This window comes from Argopecten irradians, chromosome 15, assembly GCF_041381155.1.
Source record: "Argopecten irradians isolate NY chromosome 15, Ai_NY, whole genome shotgun sequence".
Taxonomy (NCBI): Eukaryota; Metazoa; Mollusca; class Bivalvia; order Pectinida; family Pectinidae; genus Argopecten; species Argopecten irradians.
The window spans coordinates 29,282,250-29,306,266 of record NC_091148.1 but is presented as its reverse complement, the minus strand read 5'-3'; the positions used below and the strand labels follow the sequence as shown (position 1 = coordinate 29,306,266).

At 35.6% G+C, this 24,017-nt stretch overlaps 2 protein-coding genes across 2 annotated transcripts; both read left to right on the top strand.

Moving 5' to 3' along the window:
- Positions 1-5,819: 5,819 nt before the first annotated feature.
- Positions 5,820-10,820, top strand: LOC138309191 (heat shock 70 kDa protein 12A-like). The gene is made up of 4 exons (XM_069250337.1): positions 5,820-6,208; positions 6,699-6,914; positions 8,489-8,648; positions 9,013-10,820. Exons 1-4 carry the CDS (start codon positions 5,858-5,860, stop codon positions 10,029-10,031), a joined length of 1,746 nt encoding a protein of 581 aa, XP_069106438.1. The 5' UTR covers positions 5,820-5,857; the 3' UTR covers positions 10,032-10,820.
- Positions 10,821-17,009: 6,189 nt separating this feature from the next.
- LOC138309172 (heat shock 70 kDa protein 12A-like) lies at positions 17,010-21,395 on the top strand. Its single transcript, XM_069250329.1, has 4 exons — positions 17,010-17,449; positions 17,819-18,034; positions 18,823-18,982; positions 19,268-21,395. The coding sequence occupies exons 1-4, from the start codon at positions 17,084-17,086 to the stop codon at positions 20,284-20,286; spliced, it is 1,761 nt and encodes a 586-aa protein (XP_069106430.1). The 5' UTR covers positions 17,010-17,083; the 3' UTR covers positions 20,287-21,395.
- Positions 21,396-24,017: the final 2,622 nt, after the last annotated feature.

Genomic DNA, 24,017 nt, shown 5'->3' with positions numbered 1-24,017 from the left:
TGGTTCCGAGTTCCGTTTTACTTAAACGGAACTCGGAAATGGAGGTTGATCAAAAACTAAATTGAACTGGATTTACCAATATTAATCCAGGAAAAAAGACAACAGGCAACATTTCTAATATGTCTTAGGCATATAGAATGATTTATATATAAAATGATAGAAAATTTCCTTTTAACGGAACTCGGACTGGTTACGTTTTACTTATACGGAACTCGGAACTGGTTCCAAGTTCCGTTTAGCTTAAACGGAACTCGGTACTCGGAACTCGAAACCAACTTCAGCCTCCCTTGTCACTTTATAGATACGTGTTGTAAATCTGAGTGTGATACGACATAAGATTGATACATGTATCGTCAGTTTTGTAGATACGTGTTGTAAAGCTGAGTGTGATACACCTATGATTGATACAAGTATTGTCAGTTTTGTAGATACGTGTTGTATAGCTGAGTGTGATACGACATATGATTGATACAAGTATTGTCAGCTTTGTAGATACGTGTTGTAAAGCTGAGTGTGATACGACATAAGATTGATACAAGTATTGTCAGTTTTGTAGATACGTGTTGTAAAGCTGAGTGTGATACGACATAGGATTGATACATGTATTGTCAGCTTTGTAGATACGTGTTGTAAAGCTGAGTATGATACGACATAAGATTGATACATGTATTGTCAGCTTTATAGATACGTGTTGTAAAGCTGAGTGCGATACGACATAAGATTGATACATGTATTGTCATGTTTTGTAGATACGTGTTGTAAAGCTGAGTGTGATACGACATATAATTGATGCAATTCTTGTCACTTTATAGATACGTGTTGTAAAGCTGAGTATGACACGATATATGATTCATACAAGTATTGTCAGCTTTGTAGATACGTGTTGTAAAGCTGAGTATGATACGACATAACATTGATACAAGTATTGTCAGCTTTATAGATACGTGTTGTAAAGCTGAGTGTGATACGACATATGATTGATACAAGTATTGTCAGCTTTGTAGATACGTGTTGTAAAGCTGAGTATGATACGACATAAGATTGATACAAGTATTGTCAGCTTTGTAGATACGTGTTGTAAAGCTGAGTATGATACGACATATGATTGATACAAGTATTGTCAGCTTTGTAGATACGTGTTGTAAAGCTGAGTATGATACGACATAATAACATTGATACAAGTATTGTCAGCTTTGTAGATACGTGTTGTTAAGCTGAGTGTGATACGACATATGATTGATACAAGTATTGTCAGCTTTGTAGATACGTGTTGTAAAGCTGAGTGTGATACGACATATGATTGATACAAGTATTGTCAGTTTTGTAGATACGTGTTGTAAAGCTGAGTGTGATACGACATATGATTCATACAAGTATTGTCAGCTTTGTAGATACGTGTTGTAAAGCTGAGTATGATACGACATAAGATTGATACAAGTATTGTCAGCTTTGTAGATACGTGTTGTAAAGCTGAGTATGATACGACAGATGATTCATGCAATTATTGTTGCTTTATAGATAAGTGATGTAAAGCTGAGTATGATACGACATATGATTGATACAAGTATTGTCAGCTTTGTAGATACGTGTTGTAAAGCTGAGTGTGATACGACATATGATTGATACAAGTATTGTCAGCTTTGTAGATACGTGTTGTAAAGCTGAGTGTGATACGACATAAGATTGATACATGTATTGTCAGCTTTGTAGATACGTGTTGTAAAGCTGAGTGTGATACGACATAAGATTGATACAAGTATTGTCAGCTTTGTAGATACGTGTTGTAAATCTGATTGTCAGCTTTGTAGATACGTGTTGTTAAGCTGAGTGTGATACGACATATGATTGATACAAGTATTGTCACTTTATAGATAAGTGTTGTTAAGCTGAGTGTGATACGACATATGATTGATACAAGTATTGTCACTTTATAGATACGTGTTGTAAAGCTGAGTATGATACGACATAAGATTGATACAAGTATGGTCAGCTTTATAGATACGTGTTGTAAAGCTGAGTATGATACGACATAAGATTGATACAAGTATTGTCAGCTTTGTAGATAAGTGTTGTAAAGCTGAGTATGATACGACATAAGATTGATACAAGTATTGTCAGCTTTGTAGATACGTTTTGTTAAGATGAGTGTGATACGACATATGATTGATACAAGTATTTGTCACTTTATAGATACGTATTGTAAAGCTGTAAATTTTTCTTTATTTGGTGGTAATGAATTTAAGTGCGAGGGATTTGAAATAGGATTATTTTTGCTTTGTTTGGTGGTTATAAGTTTAAGTGAGCGAGATTTGAAATTGGATTATTTCTTCTAACTGATTTATCTATACAAGATATATGACACTACAATAATACGATGAAAGATATAGTTTAAACACATCGTTATGTTTGTGAATGCTTAATACGATACGACATATATAACGAGAGCAAAGCTTTACTTCTCCATGTAAAAAATCGCATTTATTTTATACTGTGTCCTATGCTAACATGACATTGGGTGATTAATTAAACATATAACACAGATCAATCTAATCACTGAATTCCCGAAACTGTAATTTCTGTAAATATCTATTTTTGAAATTGCTTTGTAGTAATATGTTAAAGTTTGAGAGACTTGAAATGGGACTTTTTATTCTTTGTTTGGTGGTAATAAGTTTAAAGTGCGAGAGATTTCAAAAGGGCCTATTTTTTCCTAACTGATTTATCATTACAACATATATATGACGTTACATTACGGTAATGGGGACAGGCCGTCGGTATGTTTGTGGATGCCTGTTATGATTAACTATGTCTATTATCTTATCTGTTCCTTGATATTGTCCTTTAACTTTTTTGACAAGTCACTACTGTAGTGAAGTTTCTGCCAATTTTTGTATGATCTTCTTATTTGGAAATTTGTATGTAAAGCTCTATTGTAGAATAACTTTATTGGAATTGATGACTGACTATGAGCGAATCTCCCATGCGTTATCATTATCCATGTTAAAACATGTTAATACTGTTATAACATTTTAAAAAAACACCATTAAGATTTAAATTCTTATTATAGATTCTACGATTAAAAGTTTTATTTAATGTTATTACTGATTATATATATCAATTTGATATATATCATGATTTTTCAGACTCATTGTAGATTGTAAATGATGATCTCATAACTAATGGTATAAAATGGGTATCTACTGTTACACTATTTAAATTTATTATAGTTAACGATTTTCTGTCATGGATTACCGATAATCTGTCAGAGATTGCCGATAATCTGTCAGACATTGTCGATAATCTGTCAGAATTGCCGATTATCTGTCAGAAATTGACGATTATCACTCAGAAATTGTATATAATCTGTCAGAAATTGACAATTATCTGTCAGAGATTGCCAATAATCTGTCAGAAATTGTCGATAATCTGTCAGAAATTGCCGATAATCTGTCAGAAATTGTCGATAATCTGTCAGAAATTGCCGATAATCTGTCAGAAATTGTCGACAATCTGTCATGCTTTACCGATAATCCGTCAGATTATCGATTATCTGTCAGATTGTCGATGTCAGAAATTACTATACACATCTCCCAACCAAACCTTCACTACAAACGTGTAAGACATCTATTTAACATTTATAATCTCTGCTAGACTGTAATGTACTATTTTCTATATTGAAAATAAAAGTTATTGAAATTATCCCTATGCTGTACATATTGTCTTTATTGTTATTCGGTACGTGTATACTTTATATTAATATTCAGAGTTATCTAACAATAATTTTCGCTTGTTATGCTATTTACGATATGTTATCGTGAGTAGGTTGTTTTGTTGATTCAATTTACATCCCATTAACATCCAGGGTCATTTACGGACACCCTCCCGTTAATACGACGTATTGTGTGTGTGAAGGACGTCAGCGTTTTGGAAGACTGCAGTATCTTAGTGTTGTGACATCTGTAATTGCTATCTCACTGAAGCATGCCAGTGAACAGTGACGTCATCGTTTGAAGGAGTGCACTTCATGTTCTCAAACAAATAACGGTCATACTTAATTCACAATTGACGATGGGTAGATACATCAGGACATGAATGCCTTATATTATACAAATCTAAGAATCTGAACAAATACCATTATAGTGAGAGCTCTTATTGGTAAAAAAAGAGATGGTATACATTGACCAGTTAAAGTGAGAACTCTTAATGGTAAAAACAGAGATTATATACATTGACCAGTTATAGTTAGATCTCTTAATGGTACAAACAGAGATTGTATACATAGACAAGGTGAGAACCCTTAATGATAAAACAGAGATTGTATACATAGACAAGGTGAGAACCCTTAATGATAAAACAGAGATTGTATACATAGACAAGGTGAGAACCCTTAATGATAAAACAGAGATTGTATACATAGACAAGGTGAGAACCCTTAATGATAAAACAGAGATTGTATACATAGACAAGGTGAGAACTCTTAATGGTAAAACAGAGATTGTAACATAGACCAGTTAAAGTGAGAACTCTTAATGGTAAAAACAGAGATTGTATACATAGACAAGGTGAGAACCCTTAATGATAAAACAGAGATTGTATACATAGACAAGGTGAGAACCCTTAATGATAAAACAGAGATTGTATACATAGACAAGTTAAAGTGAGAGCTCTTAATGGTAAAACAGAGATTGTAACATAGACCAATTAAAGTGAGAACTCTTAATGGTAAAACAGAAATTGTAACATAGACCAGTTAAAGTGAGAACTCTTAATGGTAAAACAGAGATTGTAACATAGACCAGTTAAAGTGAGAACTCTTAATGGTAAAACAGAGATTGTAACATAGACCAGTTAAAGTGAGAACTCTTAATGGTAAAACAGAGATTGTAACATAGACCAGTTAAAGTGAGAACTCTTAATGGTAAAACAAAGATTGTAACATAGACCAGTTAAAGTGAGAACTCTTAATGGTAAAACAGAGATTGTAACATAGACCAGTTAAAGTGAGAACTCTTAATGGTAAAACAAAGATTGTAACATAGACCAGTTAAAGTGAGAACTCTTAATGGTAAAACAAAGATTGTAACATAGACCAGTTAAAGTGAGAACTCTTAATGGTAAAACAGAGATTGTATACATAGACAAGTTAAAGTGAGAAACTCTTAATGGTAAAAACAGAGATTGTATACATAGACCAGTTAAAGTGAGAAACTCTTAATGGTAAAAACAGAGATTGTATACATTGACCAGTTACAGTGAGAACCCTTAATGGTAAAAACAGAGATTTTATACATATACCAGTTACAGTGAGAACTTTCAATGATAAAACAATCTAAACAAACTTGTTAAAAGTGTTAAATGGAGACATTTCAGAGATTGTAACCCTGATATAGATAAAATTAAACATTTCAACATTAGGTATACCAGCCACGTGCCTGAATTAGGATCACATACTAAATGTTATCAATTATAGACAATTTATAGACCATGGTCCTTTTTAAACTTTTTTATTAGAATGACAATTTTATCTACAAATGTTTTATTTGTGCCGTATATATTGTTTTGATCAGATCGGCATGTCTGAAATACAGTTTGCAAACAATATTGCGACAGTATTGTCACTGTAACTAGTTGTATGTGAAGTAGAAAATAGACTTCACACATATTATTATTTACATAACAAGCTAGGATCTGATTTATATCCGACCAGGAAGGCCATATGCCTACCCTTGGATCGAAGATTCGTATCGTGACAGCACAATCACCTATCCCTATTATACAATACGCATAGTACAAAACCATAACCTACACTACACATATTACACGGATCAACTTCGGGTATGGTCAGTCTTCGTTAAAAATGGCGGACGTCGACATGCACGGTGGCAATCACTTGGATAGTGTTCCTCATCAAGACAAGAAGATAGTGGCTGCCATAGACTTTGGTACGACCTACTCCGGGTATGCCTTCACGTTCAGGACAGAGTTTGACAAGTCGGACGGAGCTCGACAGATATTCACCAATAGATGGTCCAACTCGGGGTCACTGTTGTCTGCCAAGGCCCCCACCACGGCCCTTTTTGATCCCGAGTACAAGTTCCACTCCTTCGGATACGAGGCCGAGGAGAAATACGCTGAACTGGTCGACACGAAGCAATACAAGGACTGGCACTGCTTCAGGAGATTTAAAATGCAGCTACACAACACCGTGGTAACGTTTATCACACATCACGCTCATTAAGCTCAGAAAATTTACTAGATGACTAATTTCGGGTATTCTGATATATGCTTTAGTTTAATTCTACTGCGATACAATTTCACCATGGTAACGTTAATCACACATCATACAGTGTATATACATGTATATATATATATTTGTGAAATAGACTTTATTGACCACATATTATCTTATACCGGTATTATGTATCTAGGCCATGAGATTCAATTGGTTACAGGATTGAATCCACTTTGACTATTTACTAAATGAATCGGCTCGGGTATTCCTATGTATGTTTTGGTGTAATTCTATTGTGATTTGATTTAATTCAATATTTTCCACAAACATAACATTATCGTAGTGATCTCCAATACAACGTAATCAGGTCAGAAAATGTCATGCGAAAACAATATAATCACAGCTACAATATCTACGTTGATATCATGATTGATTGAGTAAGTGTGATTTTGATATTTTTATACAGAGGTTGAAGCGAGAAATGGAAATAAAAGATGAAACCGGACAGACTTTTTGCGCCAAACAAGTCTTCACTGAAAGCATCCGTTACTTACGAGACAAGTTGCTTAAGGAAATCGAGACACGGAATCCAATGAAAATAATAGATATACATTGGGTCCTCACAGTGCCAGCCATATGGACGGAGCCCGCCAAACAGTTCATGCACGAGGCTGCAATTGAAGTAAGCAACAAATACGAGTTTCTGAATTTTGATAAAGTGATAATGTTACAAAACAAACAACACCGGATATAGTAACTTTGATAAACCGCGTTATCCAATCGAGTTTGCGGGGGATTAGATAAGGCACTCCTATGTAACGAGTTTTAATCTGCATTGTAACATTGAAAGGTTGATTGTTGGTTGATGAATTTTATCCTGGTATTCTGTTTTCAACTTCCGAGCCAGGAAAATTCGCAAATGCACGGACAATTGATTGGATTCTGAACAAATGTAACCAGGTCCAAACTATTTCGTTTCGTCAATAAAATCCAACGAAGATAATCTGAAGCTCTTATCATATTGAAATTTAACAAATACTCAAACCATAGAAGAAATGTAGAGATGAAAATTTATTCCACATGAGTAAGTTGTGTTTTAAAAGTTTTAATAAATAATAACGAGTGTGGAACAAATCTAATACGTAGTAAGATGTAGCGCTATTTACAATGGTAAAAAAGCACTAATTAATATTTCAAAATTATATTTTTATAAAGAATCCATTGATATAAAATATTTCTAATTAGGGATATCTTGAGGATGAATAATTTTTCATCTAACGTATTATTAATTTTAAAATTTCAAATTTGCTTCAAAAATATAGGTCTAACACTCATTGTCGGACTATAATAACATGTGCATGACAGAACCGTGCCGTCTACTTCCCGCCAAATAGTCATCAAGCCGTATTAATCGATTTAATGTTCATTTCAGGCTCATTTAATGTACATGTATCAATTTCACTGGTAAAGTTCATTTTCATTAAAACGACCTACACAGAATATTATACACCATGCATAAAAACGTCACGTTTTTAACGCATCGACTACCTCACAAACAGTGTTTATCTAATGTCCTGAGAGTTGACTAACACCACCTATTGTGGTACAAATAGAGTTTTCAAGGATGAGCAATGTGATTACAATGCAGGTTCTTACTATCACCCTGTTTTATAGAGAACCTGACATCATTCAACTAGGGGTTACGGCTGGCGACCTTTATATTTACTGAACTTCATTTCAAATGCATCTCCTCCGCTTGCTACATCATTTAAAAAAAGACATTTTCACCCCGCCCACATATATACATGAACATTTAGCTATGTTGTGTTGTTTGGGCGAACTGACTACATACGAGAAAATGAATGTGATTCCTATGAGAAGTTCCATTTCAATTTCCAAGTATTTTATTGACAAAAAGATATTAAAGTGTCATTGGGATAAGAATCAGGCAAAGCCTATCTTAGTCTTCTCCTGCTAACGATGGTACAGATGGTTTATGAAAATAGGGGAGGTAAATCCCAGATAAAGAAGATAGATATAATGATTAGTCATATCTATTGTTACTTTTTATTTCTAATGTGTCAACCTATTTTATTATAATGACATGATTATAAATATCCTTGATAGTGTGTTTATTTTGTGATATTGGATCATTTTTACCATAACTGATACAGGCTTTAAAGGCCAAATGGAAAGTTGTCAGATCCTTTATCAAATGGGATGATAATACGCTGGACTTTTCCTTGTTATGCAAAGGCGGGGATACCACCTGAAGCCCAACAGATCGCACTGGAGCCTGAGGCAGCTGCTGTTTACTGTCGCTCCCTTCAGGACGGCACGCTGGTGGACTCCAAGTACCAAAAGGTGACCGGGGCCTTCCGGTCGGGAAGGTCGTACATGATCGTCGATATGGGAGGTACGGCAGTTCTATATACAAATGATAACTGACATTGGCTTCATGATTGACTGTATTTGCCGTCACGATTGTTTATGAAAAAGGACATTAAATAATGCGATATTTATTTTAGTTCAGTATTAATAATTTGTCTTAATCTTTTTACTTTTGATATGTTTATTATTGAAAGAAAACACAGTTATATCGATATATCACCCAATGTAATATGTTATACTATCGCTTCCATTCTATTTTTTGTTATAGGAATCTTTTCAAACTCTAGATTTTTTTTTATTTTCCCAACGACAGGCTGGTTTCTCATTGATGTTTGATTCAAAATATGATAGCATTATGATGACAATTATATACATTTGTTCATTTCTAGGTGGAACAGTTGACATGGTGGTTCACAAAGTAGCTGAGGACGGCCGACTGGTTGAGATTTGGCAAGCGTCTGGCGGACCCTGGGGAGGTGTCACTGTAGACCAGACGTTTTACGATTTTGTTGTCAAAACTTTCGGAAAGGAATTTATAGAAAAATTTCGAAACGAGAGAGCAAAAGAATGGATGAAGTTGGAGATTGAGTTTGAAACGCAGAAAAGGAAACTAAAGTTTGACACCAATTATGACATCAAGCTCGAGCTGCCCGCGCGTCTTATTGCAGAAAGCAATCTAGAAGTGGCGGATTTAACATCATATAACAAACTTGGAATAGAAAACGATGAATTTAAAAAATTCTTCCAACCCTCCACAGAAGATACCGTTGCCCATATTAAGTCTATTTTGACAGAACTAAGCGAGGTTGACCTGATTTTGCTGGTCGGCGGATTCGCTACCTCCAAGTATGTTAGCCGTGTTATCGCCGACGCTTTCCCTGACAAACGTGTCGTGGTGCCGCTACAGGCGGAGGTAGCCGTTATGTACGGCGCGGTACTGTTTGGGTTTGAACCTTTGGTGATCAGTTCACGAGTCTGTAGACACACATATGGAATTCGCATGCAATCAAAATTCATAGAAGGACATCATCCACCAGAGTACAAGGCAGTTGTTGACGGTGAAACGATGTGTCGAAACATATTTAGCGTGCTGGCTACCAAAGGTGAAATGATGGAGATGATGGCGACCCGTAGCGAGACATACAGCTCTACACACCGGGAGGAATCAAGACGTTTCAGTAGAATGGGGTGTGACGTGTATGCCTCAACGTCGACCAGTCCCAGGTACACGACAGACGAGTCTTGTGTACGACTTGGATGTATCAATATCGAGCCTCCGGCTAACGGGTGGCCAGAGAATGTCAACTATAACCTAAAAATGTTCTTTGGTCAGACGGAATTCAAAGTGACAATGAAAAACGACGTCACTGAGCTAGAATGCAGCTCTAGTTTTGACTTCCTCGGTTAACTTTCATTATACAACAGGAAAAAACCTTGTGCAGTTAAAAATTGTATATTAGGAAATGTCATTTATAGTCACAACTTGGTCAATGACGTGCAGTCATCGGTTACACTGTAAGATACAAATTACTCACAATTGTGGTACATATGGGGCAAAGAGGTGGTCTTTCTTATACGTAAAACGTATTCTTATTGTTTTAGTTAATCTGTCTCTTTATCAATACATAAAACTAAGTTATATTATATGGACTGTCACTAATCGGTGACATGAAATATAACCATATTATATTGAGGATGGACTATGTTGTATTGTTCGTTTGGTCGTTATACATGAGTATACGTGTGATCGAAAGCTTAGATAGATAATCAATAACAAAGTGGGTATTTAGAAAAATAAAAGTGTTTATTATTAAGATACTCCGTATTGGTGCGTATCAAGTTGTAAATAATTTAATATACCTATAAAGAAGCTCCACCGCCGACAGAGCATAAATGATTTTCATCATTTGAACAAGAAGTGGTGTTTAATCGTGTATATATATGTCTAATTAGCACAAAACATGATATAAAATAATTAATTTCGTCTTTGGTGCATGCGCAATCAGTACGTCATTCCATATAGGATATAGTGCCACTGAATTTTTTCGGGATGCAATTAATTATTTTTCATATTGTTAACTTAAAGTAAAATTAGAAGCTCAAACTTTTCAATGGTGGTAATGGCGTAAAGTAAGTAACTTTTGTAACTGAAGAAAAATACTAAGCCGTCTGCTCCTGTTTTCGATAGTGCAAAAATCCAATTGGCAGCAGTGGAGTATCTAGCTAGGTTTACACTATGTTCCCGGCGACCACGGTAGCCCCGTTTGCCCGAAACGTGGTGCGCCGTGGAATTTTGGCTATTTTTGCAACTGTTTTCAAGTTGAGCTAGGTCTTGTGAAGTTTTGCCACGGTCTTTTACGGATAACGTGGTGGACCGTGGATATAGGGGAAAGTGCTGTTCCCGGAGGTTAAAGGAACACTACGGCTTTAGCACGGTCTATCAAGGATACCACTACGTTCTCTCTAGGCCTGTTACGATCTGATGAGGTCTGCTACGTTTTACACGTTTTGATCGACCTCCAATACGTTTTTCACGGTCCGCCAAGGCTTACTAGGATGAAAGTCTGATGCCGGGCTTTTTGGAGCAACTGAAACAATATTTATTGCTGAAAATGTCATTTCAAACACGTTTCAATTACAAAATCTGTTAAAAGCATATTTGGTATAAATATATAAATATTATAGCCAAGTGTTTCTACGCAATTTTTTTTCCTGTACTCATTTAATCTGCCTTTTGCAATAATAGCTTTGGTATAATTCGAGGGTTTAAATGTGTTTGATAATGACTATTCCTATTTATTAATACAAATAATTCAATGAAGTAGCAAGTATGTACCAGGCCAGGCAATGATACTCTTATCATATTTTGCTTGCAACGTAAGACCGTAATAAGACGTAACAAGCCGTATCACGTCGGACTTTCAACCGCAACAAGCAGTAAGATGCCTTGTCAGAACGCATCAAAACGGTTTTCATCCACCTTGGCTTGCCGTAAAAACCTTGACAAACCTGGACAAAACGGCACGAAACGTGCAGCCAATATGCATCAACCGTGATCAAACGTGGAAAAAACGCAACAGAACGTCACAAAACTTGAAATCACCGTGAGATTCTGGGGAACGTGCTTGCTGCCAGTTCCACCACGGACCGTCTTGAAGTTCTGTTACGGCCTCGTACGCACTGTTACGTTTTGTTACGTCAATCCCGTTTTATTTACGCCCTGTGGCGTTCACCATCTGTACCGTGACTGCCGTGGCAAATTTTTTGACAGTTTAAAAATCTGGCACGGCATCCACGGTAATCACGACCGCTCACGTTTGTCTATCACGTCCTTCTGCGTTGTCTCGCGGTCACCACGTTTTGTCCACGGTGGCCTGAAACGGGGCTGCCGTGGCCGCCGGGAACATAGTGTAAACCTATCATAAGTGATGTTGGTAGTATGTAAATTACATTTATTTTATTGGTACAAGTATTGTCACTTTATAGAAACGTGTTGTAAAGCTGAGTGTGATACGACATGAGATTGATACAAATCTTGTCACTTTATAGAGACGTGTTGTAAAGCTGAGTGTGATACGACATATGATTCATACAAGTCTTGTCAGCTTTGTAGATACGTGTTGCAAAGCTGAGTGTGATACGACATATGATTCATACAAGTATTGTCAGCTTTGTAGATAAGTGTTGTAAATCTGAGTGTGATACGACATATGATTCATACAAGTATTGTCAGCTTTGTAGATACGTGTTGTAAATCTGAGTGTTATACGACATATTATTGATACAAGTATTGTCAGCTTTGTAGATACGTGTTTCAAAGCTGAGTATGACACGAAATAAGATTCATACAAGTATTGTCAGCTTTGTAGATACGTGTTGTAAAGCTGAGTGTGATACGACATATGATTGATACAAGTATTGTCACTTTATAGATACGTGTTGTAAAGCTGAATATGATACGACATAGGTTTGTTACAAGTATTGTCACTTTATAGATACTTGTTGTAAAGCTGAGTGTGATACGACATAAGATTGATACAAGTCTTGTCACTTTATAGATACGTGTTGTAAAGCTGAGTGTGATACGACATATGATTCATGCAAATATTGCCACTTTATAGATACGTGTTGTAAAGCTGAGTGTGATACGGCATATGAGTCATACAAGTATTTTCACTTTATAGATACGTGTTGTAAAGCTAAATGGTTTACGATATATGATTATTCATGAAGATGTTATCGTAAGTCATGCTAAACTTCCCTCGTGTCACGTGGGTTTCTGGTGCGCTGGTTTAGGAGAGGGTGTTATTTATTGTCTTTCTTTAAAACCGGTCTGTAGACTAGTCATGAGTGATGCGAAAACAAAGGTTTAATAATCCATGTAAAATCGCATTTTTTATAATGTGCCATATGCTAACATAACAATTCAATCTGATGACTCATGAAGCATCTTTGTAAATATATTTTGTGAGATTCTTTGTTGGTAGTAGGTTTACATGCGAGAGATGATTTGAAATGGGACTATTTTTCCATTATTTGGTTGTAATGAATTTAAGTGCCAGATATTTGAAATGGGAGTATTTTTTTCTTTATTTGGTGGTAATGAATATAAGTGCGAGGGATTTGAAATGGGACTATTTTTGCTTTGTTTGGTGGTTATAAGTTTAACGGAGCGAGATTTGAAATTGGAATATTTCTTCTAACTGATTTATCTATACAAGATGTATGACGCCACAATAATTATATATTATTGCCTTCTTATGCCATCACAAGACAACACTATGAAACCATAGTGCCCTCAAAAGAAGACAATAATGTTTTAGTACATAACGAATTGAAAAAAATGATAGGACAAACAATTATGCACGATCACAAATAATAATATATTTAAACGGGTGCGGCCACGTCTAACGTTTAGAAATGTCATGGGTGGAGGCGTCTAAATACATTTTTCCGGGCAGAAATCTTTGAAAATACTCACAGTATATTTCGTTGCCTGCTCTGTTCAATTTGCTATTTGTTCTTTTGTAAATTCGTCAGCATTCAAGTTTCCAAACCGTGACATTTATGTTTGCAAAACGTCGTCCGCACACAGCTTGTTTGCCAGTGTACAGCGCAAATAGCGACAGTGACGCCATTTTCTTCAATATGACGTTCGCAACCCAAAGCGCGCCAAACCATAATCCGGCGGGAAACCATAGTCCCGGGACGATGGCTAAATAGTGCCCGGAGGCTGAGCCAATGAAAACGCGAGAAAAAAATCACGTTATGTACTAATACGGTCATAGATATAGGTTAAACGCATCGTTATGTTTGTGAATGCTTAATACGATGCGACATAACGAGAGCAAAGCTTTACTTCTCCATGTAAAAATCGCATTTTTTTATACTGTGTCCTATGCTAACATGACATTGGGTGATTAATTAAACATATAACACAGATAAATCTAATCACTGAATTCCCGAAACTATATTTTCTGTAAATATCTATTTTTGAAATTGCTTTGTAGTAATATGTTAAAGTGTGAGAGACTTTAAATGGGACTTTCTATTCTTTTTTTGGTGGTAATAAGTTTAAGTGCGAGAAATTTCAAAAGGGCCTATTTTTTTCTAACTGATTTATCATTACAATATATATATGACGTTACATTACGGTAATGGGGACAGGCCGTCGGTATGTTTGTGGATGCCTGTTATGATTAACTATGTCTATTATCTTATCTGTTCCTTGATAGTGTCCTTTAACTTTTTTGACAAGTCACTACTGTGGTGAAGTTTCTGCCAATTTTTGTATGATCTTCTTATTTGGAAATTTGTATGTAAAGCTCTATTGTAGAATCACTTTATTGGAATTGATGACTGACACTATACCTTTGTACCCATTATTTGATATGAGCGAATCTCCGACGTATTGTCATCTCCGACGTATTGTCATTAGCCATGTTAAAACATGTTTATACTTTTAAAACATTTAAAAAAAACATCATTACGATTTATATTCTTGTTATAAGTTTCTACGATTGAAAGCTTTATTTAATGTCAATACTGATTATATACATCAATTTGATATATTTCATGATTTTTCAGACTCATTGTAGATTGTAAATGATGATCTTATAATTAATGGTATAAAATGGTTATCTACTGTTACACTATTTAAATCTATTATAGTTAACGATTTTCTGCCATGGATTACCGATAATCTGTCAGAGATTGCCGATAATCTGTCAGAAATAGCCGATAATATGTCAGAAAATGATAATTATCTGTCGGAGATTACCGATAATTTTCAGAGATCGTCGATAATCTATCAAAGATCACTGATTATCTGTCAGAGATTGCCGATAATCTGCCATAGATTACCGATGATCTGTCAGAGATTGCCGATAATCTGTCATGGATTGCCGATAATCTGTCATGGATTACCGATAATCTGTCAGAGATTGCCGATAATCTGTCAGAGTTTACCACACACATCTCTCAACCAAACCCTCACTACAAACGTGTGAGACATCTATTTAACATTTATAATCTCTGCTAGACTGTGATGTACTATTTTCTATATTGAAAATAAAAGTAATGATCCCTATGACGTACATATTGTCGTTATTGTTATACGGTACGTGTATACTTGTTATATAGAGAATACATGGTTAGTATCTTACAGTACAAAGTTTATTTTGGTGCGAGACTTAGGAAAGCCGAGATGACGAGGCTCTGCCGAGTCATCTCGGCTTTCCGTGTCGAGCACCAAAATAAAACTTGTATTGTAAGATACTAACCATGTATTCTGTTTATCCTGCAACCATTGTGGCATTCAAAACGAAAGCAAATTGACAGTTATTTACTTGGTTTCGCTCGAAGCGAGACGCTTCTTTGATGCGGAGGTAAAGATTCATTCACTAAACCGAATGAGAGTGTACTCCTTTTTACTGCCGTGGGAAATAAATAAGCGCATTCACAAACAATACCCGTAATTCTATTCAGCGTGATATATCACTGAAAGAAAATGAAAATACTCAAAAAACAATAAATACTCATTAAAGAATTACTTTACAATACATACCTTTGCCATGAGCCAAGAAAAAGACGACACCGCCATACGAGATTTTCGATATCGTAAATATGACGTCATTCCGGTGAATGTGACGTCATGTTTTAGCGGGACTGAATGACGTTTCATTCAACGAAAGGTTCAAGTTCTGGGTCAAGTTAGAAAAAGTTCCGTTAGATATGGAACACATTCACGTGATTGTATTGACGGATAAAGCATTTCGTATTGACGGATAAAGCACAAGTTTATCCGGCAGTAGTTATCGGTCAGTATGTGGGACAGTTGCAGGATAAATTAATGTTCAGAATTATCTAACAATAATTTTCGCTTGTTATGCTATTTACGGTATGTTATCATGAGTAGGTTGGTTTGTTGGTTCGATTTACATCCCATTAACATCCAGGGTCATTTAAGGACAGCCTTCCGTTAATACGGCGTATTGTGTGTGTGAAGCACGTCAGCGTTTTGGAAGACTGCAGTATCTTAGTGTTGTGAAATCTGTAAGTGCTATCTCACAGAAGCATGCCAACAGTGACGTTTTCGTTTGAAGGATGCACTTTTTACAATTATTATTATCATATAATACATATTATCAAACAAATAACGATGTTATCTATTTCACAAATGACATACGTTTCTTAAAATCATAATGATAAATACATTCAATGAAGCAATGAATAGATACATCACGACGCATGTTGCTATGCAACTATTATCTTTATCTATTTTAGTTTTTATTATTGTATATTTTCATAGAACTTTTTGAAAAAAGCTCGCGTATGATTTTTTTTTATTCGTAAAATTTTCAACTGTGATGATCCTGAAATCCCTTGCATTGCACACAACAGAGAATCTAAACAAAGACCAGTTAAAGGGAGAATTTTAGTGATAAAAACATACATTTTAACATAAACCAGTTAAAGAGAGACCTCTCAATAGTAATATCTTTTATTGGCCGTTTCCTAAACATAGCCCTTGTCCCTTTCTCTATTCGAATATAATCTTATTTAAATGTTTTATTCGTGCCATGTTTTAGCTCAGAAGGACATGTTTAAAAATTAAGTGTCGGGTTCGATGTATCTTCAAAACAAAGTTAATATTGACACATGTTACCGTAACTTGTTATTTATGTGAAGTAGAAAATTTATATCACACACACCGCCTCAGATTATTATTCACATTCCAAGTAATGATTTTTATCCGACCAGGAAGGCGATATGTCGACCTTTCGATCGAAGATAAGTTAAATCCAAATTTACAATGGTGATACAAAAATGCGTGTTCGTGACAGCAAAAACACTTATATCCGTAGTCTATAATACACCTAGTACATCAAAACACCTACCACAATCTACACTACACATATTACACGGATCAACCTCAGGTGTGGCCAGTCTTCGTTAAAAATGGCGGACGAAAAACACGTCAACACGCCTGTTGGTGATCACCTGGATAGTGTTCCTCGTTCTGGTACAGACAAAAACATAGTGGCCGCCATAGACTTCGGTACGACCTACTCCGGGTATGCCTTCACGTTCAGGACAGAGTTTGACAAGTCAGACGGGGCTCGACAGATATTCTCCAATAGATGGTCCAACTCGGGGTCACTTTTGTCTGCCAAGGCCCCTACCACGGCCTTGTTTGATCCCGAGTACAAGTTCCACTCCTTCGGATACGAGGCCGAGGAGAAATACGCCGAACTGGTCGACACGAAACAACATAAAGACTGGCACTGCTTCAGGAGATTTAAAATGCAACTACACAACACTATGGTAATGTATATAACACATTACGTTCATTAACTTTAAAAATATATTTCTTTGCGAAATAGACTTCGACCACCCATATCATATTGTGCGGGTGTATAAATCGTTTTGTAAGATTCAATTGGATACAGGATTGAATTCACTTTTGCCATTTACTAGATGAGTCAATTTGGGTATTCCGATGAATGCTTTAGTTTTAAATGATTTTTTTGATTTAATACAATATCTTATACAAATATAACATCATCGTTGTGATGTTCAATACAACGCGATCAAATATAAGCAGGAAACATATGGCGAAAGCATTTCACAGATACAATATCTACGTTGATATAACGATTGAATGAGTTAGGGTTAGTTTGATCTTTTTTACAGACGCTGAAGCGCGAAATGAAAATAAAAGATGAAACTGGACAGCTTTTATGCGCCAAACAAGTCTTCACTGAAAGCATCCGTTACTTACGAGGGAAATTGCTAAAGGAAATCGAGACACGGAATCCAATGAAGATAATAGATATACATTGGGTCCTAACAGTGCCAGCCATATGGACGGAGCCAGCCAAACAGTACATGCGCGAGGCTGCAACCGAAGTAAGCATCCAGTTTCTGAATTTTGATAAAGCCATGGTGTTACAAAACAAACAACACACGATACTGTAACTTTGAGATAAATTGCGCGATACTGATAGTCCGTTCTGTGGGTGGATTAGATAAGGTATTCAGATACAACATTTAATACAACAATCCCCCCTCCTCACGGTAAACTGCATTGTCATATTGAGAGATTGACAGGAACTGGTCGATAGTTGATTCGCAAATAACACCGACTGTTGACAGGATTCTGAAAACATGTAATTCTTTACAAACCCGTTCGTTCTTTCAATAAAGCCCGACGAAAAGAATCTGAAGATCTTACCATACTGAATTTAAACAAATACTTAAACTATAGATAAATGAAGAGAAGAAACTAGATCAGGTTGTTTACATTTTCAACTGGCTTAAATAGAGTTTTAAGGTATCAACAATCCGATTAAATACAGATCCATCCTATCACTCTGCTACATAGAGGATCTGACAATCCCATTAGGTGTCACGTCTGGTGACCTTCATGTTCCCTGAACTTGAATTCAAATTAATTTACTTCGAGTAGCTACGCCATCTGAATACTACATTTCACCCCAGACAATATATACATTTAGTTTTGTTGTGCTTTCTGGACGAATGGACTACATATACACGAAAATGACTACATATACACGAAAATGATTGGCTATTTTGAAAGGTCACAATAATATGATTCCTTATGAGAAGTTCTCAGATCAATTGTCAAATGGGATGATAATAAGATGTATTGTTTTAATTAATATCGTTATCTAAAGGCGGGGATACCACCTGAAGACCTACAGATCGTGTTGGAGCCTGAGGCAGCTGCGGTTTACTGTCGCTCCCTTCAGGACGGTACGTTGGTGGACTCCAAGGACCAGGATGTGACTGGAGCCTTCCGGCCGGGAGGATCGTACATGATCATCGATATGGGAGGTAAGGCAGTTCAGCATTCAGACGATTATTAAAATTCACTTCATGATTGACTTTATTTGTATTGTAAATGGAAATAAGCATTCTATACCGTGTGTTCTTTTAAGGTTCCATATTAATAACTCGTCTTAATCTTCGCACTTTTGATGTGCAAACTATTGATAGAAAACACATTAATAGATTAAAACTCAAATTTATTTTCCAATCGACAGGCTGGTTTTTCATTGATGTTTGATTCAAAATATGATAGCATTATGATGACAATAGTATACATTTGTTCATCTCTAGGTGGAACAGTTGACATGACCGTTCACAAAGTAGCTGAGGATGGCCGACTGGTTGAGATTTGGCAAGCGTCTGGCGGACCCTGGGGAGGTGTCACTGTAGACCAGACGTTTTACGACTTTGTTGTCAAAACTTTCGGAAAGGAATTTATAGAAAAATTCCGAAACGAGAGAGCAAAAGAATGGATGAAGTTGGAGACGGAGTTTGAAACGCAGAAAAGGAAACTAAAGTTTGACACCAACTATGACATCAAGCTCGAGCTGCCCGCTCGTCTTATTGCAGAAAGCAATCTAGAAGTGGCGGATTTAACATCATATAACAAACTTGGAATAGAAAACGATGAATTTAAAAAATTCTTCCAACCTTCCACAAAAGACATAGTTTACCACATAAAGTCTATTTTGACAAAAGTAAGCCATGTGGACCTGATTTTGTTGGTCGGCGGGTTCGCTACCTCTAGGTATGTTAGCCGTGTTATCGCAGACGCTTTCCCTGACAAACGTGTCGTGGTGCCGTTACAGGCGGAGGTAGCCGTTATGTACGGCGCGGTACTGTTTGGATTTGAACCACTAGTGATCAATTCCCGGATTTGTCGGCACACATATGGAGTCAAAGTATATGAAGTTTTCAAAGAAGGCTGTCATCGACCCGAGCATAAAGCGATTGTTGACGGTGATATCGTGTGTAAGGACTTATTCGATGGGCTTGTTAGAAAGGGGGATGCTGTGAAAATAATGGAGACCCGAAGTAAAAATTACATATCCACACACCGGGACATATCAAGACGTTTTGTTACTACGGGTTGTGGTGTGTATGCCTCAACGTCGACCAGTCCCAGGTACACGACAGACGACTCCTGTGTACGTCTTGGATGTATCAATATCGAGCCTCCGGCTGACGGGTGGCCACAGACCGTCAACTATAACGTCAACATGTTCTTCGGTCAGACGGAATTCAAAGTGACAGTGACAAACGACGTCACTGGGCTCGAATACAGTTCTAGTTTTGACTTCCTTAATTAAATTCAATATAAACTACGATAAATGTATATGTCTTACATTCACGTTAAAGCAGATCTAAGATATAACTTGTTTGATGCCAACCTTGAGGAGACGTGTAAATAATGCAATATTATTTATAGTTGCATGGTTCCCATACGTGACATTAGCATGTTACACTGTACGATACAAAGTACTTGCAGTTGTAAATAAGAGGCGAAGAATATTTCTTGTATGTGAACAATAAGATTGTCATTTTTATGGACTGTCACTAAAGGGTGGCATAAAGTATAGCCATATTACAACATGCCATACGCATCCCTGGGCGAGAAATCACTTCCTTTTCGAAGTCGAAAATATAAATCTTCCTGTGTCATTAATATGTACCAGTGACAACATATAGGTTATAAGTGTCTAATAAAGAAACGCTAAAGATGCTCCACCGCTGACAAATGGTATTTTTTCACTATCAAAAAAGGAGCAGATGATTTGATATTTTTCTTCAGTTATAAAATTTACTACTTTACATCAATACTACCATTGAGAAGCTTGAGCTCTTAATTTTACTTCAAGCTAAACATATCAAAAAATAATTAATTGCATCGCAAAAAAATCGATGGCACTATATCCTATATGGAATGAAGTACTGATTGTGCATGTTATATCTCCACAGCATAATAAATATATTCAAATTAATCCTTATAATTCAATTTGCTAAAGATAATCTCTTCAATGTTCAAAATTCATTTTGGGACTCTTTTGTCTATGAAATCATTACGCCGTCATGTCAGCCAATCAGAAGCAACGTTACAAACGGCGAAGCCATTTTTTCCTTTATGGGCTGATAAAGTAAATTTTTAAGCCAATGGAAATGCTTGTAACAAGCAAAATTGAATAATACACGATTAAATACCAAATACTGTTAAAATGATGAATATCATTGATGCTCTGTCGGCGGTGGAGCATCTTTAATAAAAACCTTTATGACAATAATTGTTTCTACTAATGTGGAATTTTGTATTTCATTTCAAAATTGTACTTTTAATATGACTATTAATCAGATTAAAATTCATTCTGTAAATTTACACATAATAAAACAACAGTGTTTTTAGACTGTGACATGTACCTAACTACTACATATAGTACCTTTTATCTATTTTATATATTATTTTAAATGCATAAAGGGCCTGAAATGATGTTTACTAACAATACTTTGGGTATGTGGCAAGGGGATCCCTTGTGTCTACCTTTTGACATATATTTTTAAAAATTATTTTTGTCAATATATTTTGGCAAATTTTTGGCAGGAAAAAAATTATATTGACATGTTATCAATTTTGTCCACACCATTACACCATTTTAAAAACATGCAATAAGTATAACTAGATATGCTCTTGAGTGAAACAAATACTAATGTCAGATATCTAATAATTATTGGACAGAAATGTGTTTTAGTCAGCAACTCAGACTCAAAAGATACAAATTAAGAGTATCCATCCGTCTTATGTAGATAAAAACTTCATCTGTATTTTAAATTGAATTAAAAATCATTAAAGAGGGAAACAGAGTTACTTTGATTTTTAAATATGTTTATCTAAAATAATACCAAAACCACAAAGGCTACAATATTTTGACCAATCAGGGGGCATTTATTTCATTGTAATGGCAACAATATATCTAAAACTGTTACTATCTCACTCGGCATACCCCGTAACCCATATTTACCAATTTTCACTCTCATATAATAATATCTAAACTTCAAACAATTAAAACAATCAAAGACCTCAATTTTGTTTACATGGCAACCAATCTTATTGGAAGTAATACCATGTTATTCAGTCTTAATATTTGCCTCCTTGTTAGCCATCATTTGTTTTTATTTCCACTCATCCATCATCCCGTTCCTGACCCCCGAGCTGTCCACACGTCTCTCCTTCTCTAGGATACACCTTAACCATCCCTCATCCTTCCAAAATCTGTTTTCCATCCAATATTAGGTGTCAGGACACAGTAGATTTGGATAATTTTTGATAATAAGGTATATGACTTAATAATAAACTAGCAAAGCTAGAATTTCCTGCCAAGATAAACTTCTGGAGGAGCATAAAATTGTAATGTCTTATCTATTTACTTATCTTATTTTTTTAAATTGTGGAACCTTAACTTAAAGGAACCATTTTATTCGGAAAAATATCACTTTTTTTACTGCTGGTAATTTCTTATCATATGTTGTATTTTTAAGTTCACTTGGACGATTTAAACGGAAACCAGTGATGAAAATGTCATTTTTGTCTGTTTGACACAAAATAGCCGGCATTTTTAATATTTTTTCGTAAATATCAAAATTATGTTAATCGATAGATCACCCCAAGATTTATCAACATGCACCGTTTTCTTATTACCCAGATCGCGGTTAGAAGAGTGCTGGTAGGTTAAATTAGCCGTGTAAACGATTCGTTCAAGAACGATAACTCGTTATCGCTTTTTTTCTCTCTTCATTTAATATTTCGATTAAAATAATTAGAACTGAAATTATATCTCTGTACTTAGAACTGGTCCGGTCGAGCTTTGTAGACTGAATGTAATAAAAATAATAGCATTGAGCTTCAGTGACCTCCCAAAATGCACACCACAAATACGATAAATGTAAACAAACTTGCGGGTCGAAAACGTTGGTGAAGCAAAGAAAATTCCGAAAGAAATATACGAGTCTGACAAGCAGGTAAATAGTAAGACTCTTTCATTTGTGGATATGAAGTATAGAAATATTTTACCCGAGGGTCACAAAATGTTGTAAAACCTGAGGCTTGCCTCGAAGAATTATTGCAATTTCACTACTATGATGTTCCGCCATTTTGAAATAAATTCCGAAAAAAACCGCGACTGTAAGTCAGTTCTCTATACATGAACATCGAGTAATATTTTCAACGCAAATTCCGTTTTTTGTATCTTTTAAAGTAAACCTATCCTGGTTTCTGCACACAAATGTTAAGCATGTACAGAGAAAATAGTAATTATGTTGACGCTGTGACGTCACGATGCTTTATTGCATGAGTGAATTGCCCTAGACTAGCCAGTATTACATGTGTAGGTATGAGAGAAAAAATGATCGCTGCAACGCTAGAAACTTCTCACTTTATACTTGCGCGGTGCACATGTAGATTAAGTCTGTCGAATGAAAACTTTCGTATGATCATTCTAATGCTTGACACATTTTTTTATAACGAATATCAAAACATATGGCTTGCACTTCATATAACAACGATCGCTAACAAAGCTAAGAATACGGAAAACGAATTGTTCAGTATGTATAGCCTCGCATTACGACCAGCTGTCGTTTTGTGTTACAAAATAAAATAATGGTCTATTTTTTAGAATGTTTGGGGTCGGTATTCCCAAAGTTTTCCCCACGTTTTGGATGACCAATCATTCTAATGATATTACCAATAAGCACCTGAAAATCATATTTGAACACACAGAACAAATCCATTTAAAGATAAACGATGAGAAATCTCTTTCGAGCACAGCTCGCCATACTTTATATAACAAACAATTTAATTGATGCATGTTTTTGTGAATTACGTTTTATTGATTTTCATCAAAAACATACAATACCGAGATACATATTAAGATATGGATATAAGTATACAGTACATCTGTTATAATTGGTAAAAGCTAGTAGTTTGTATATTCTCAAAAATCTTGTTTTATTGTGCTGGTTTAATGGATATAAAGATGAAAATAAAGACAAATAC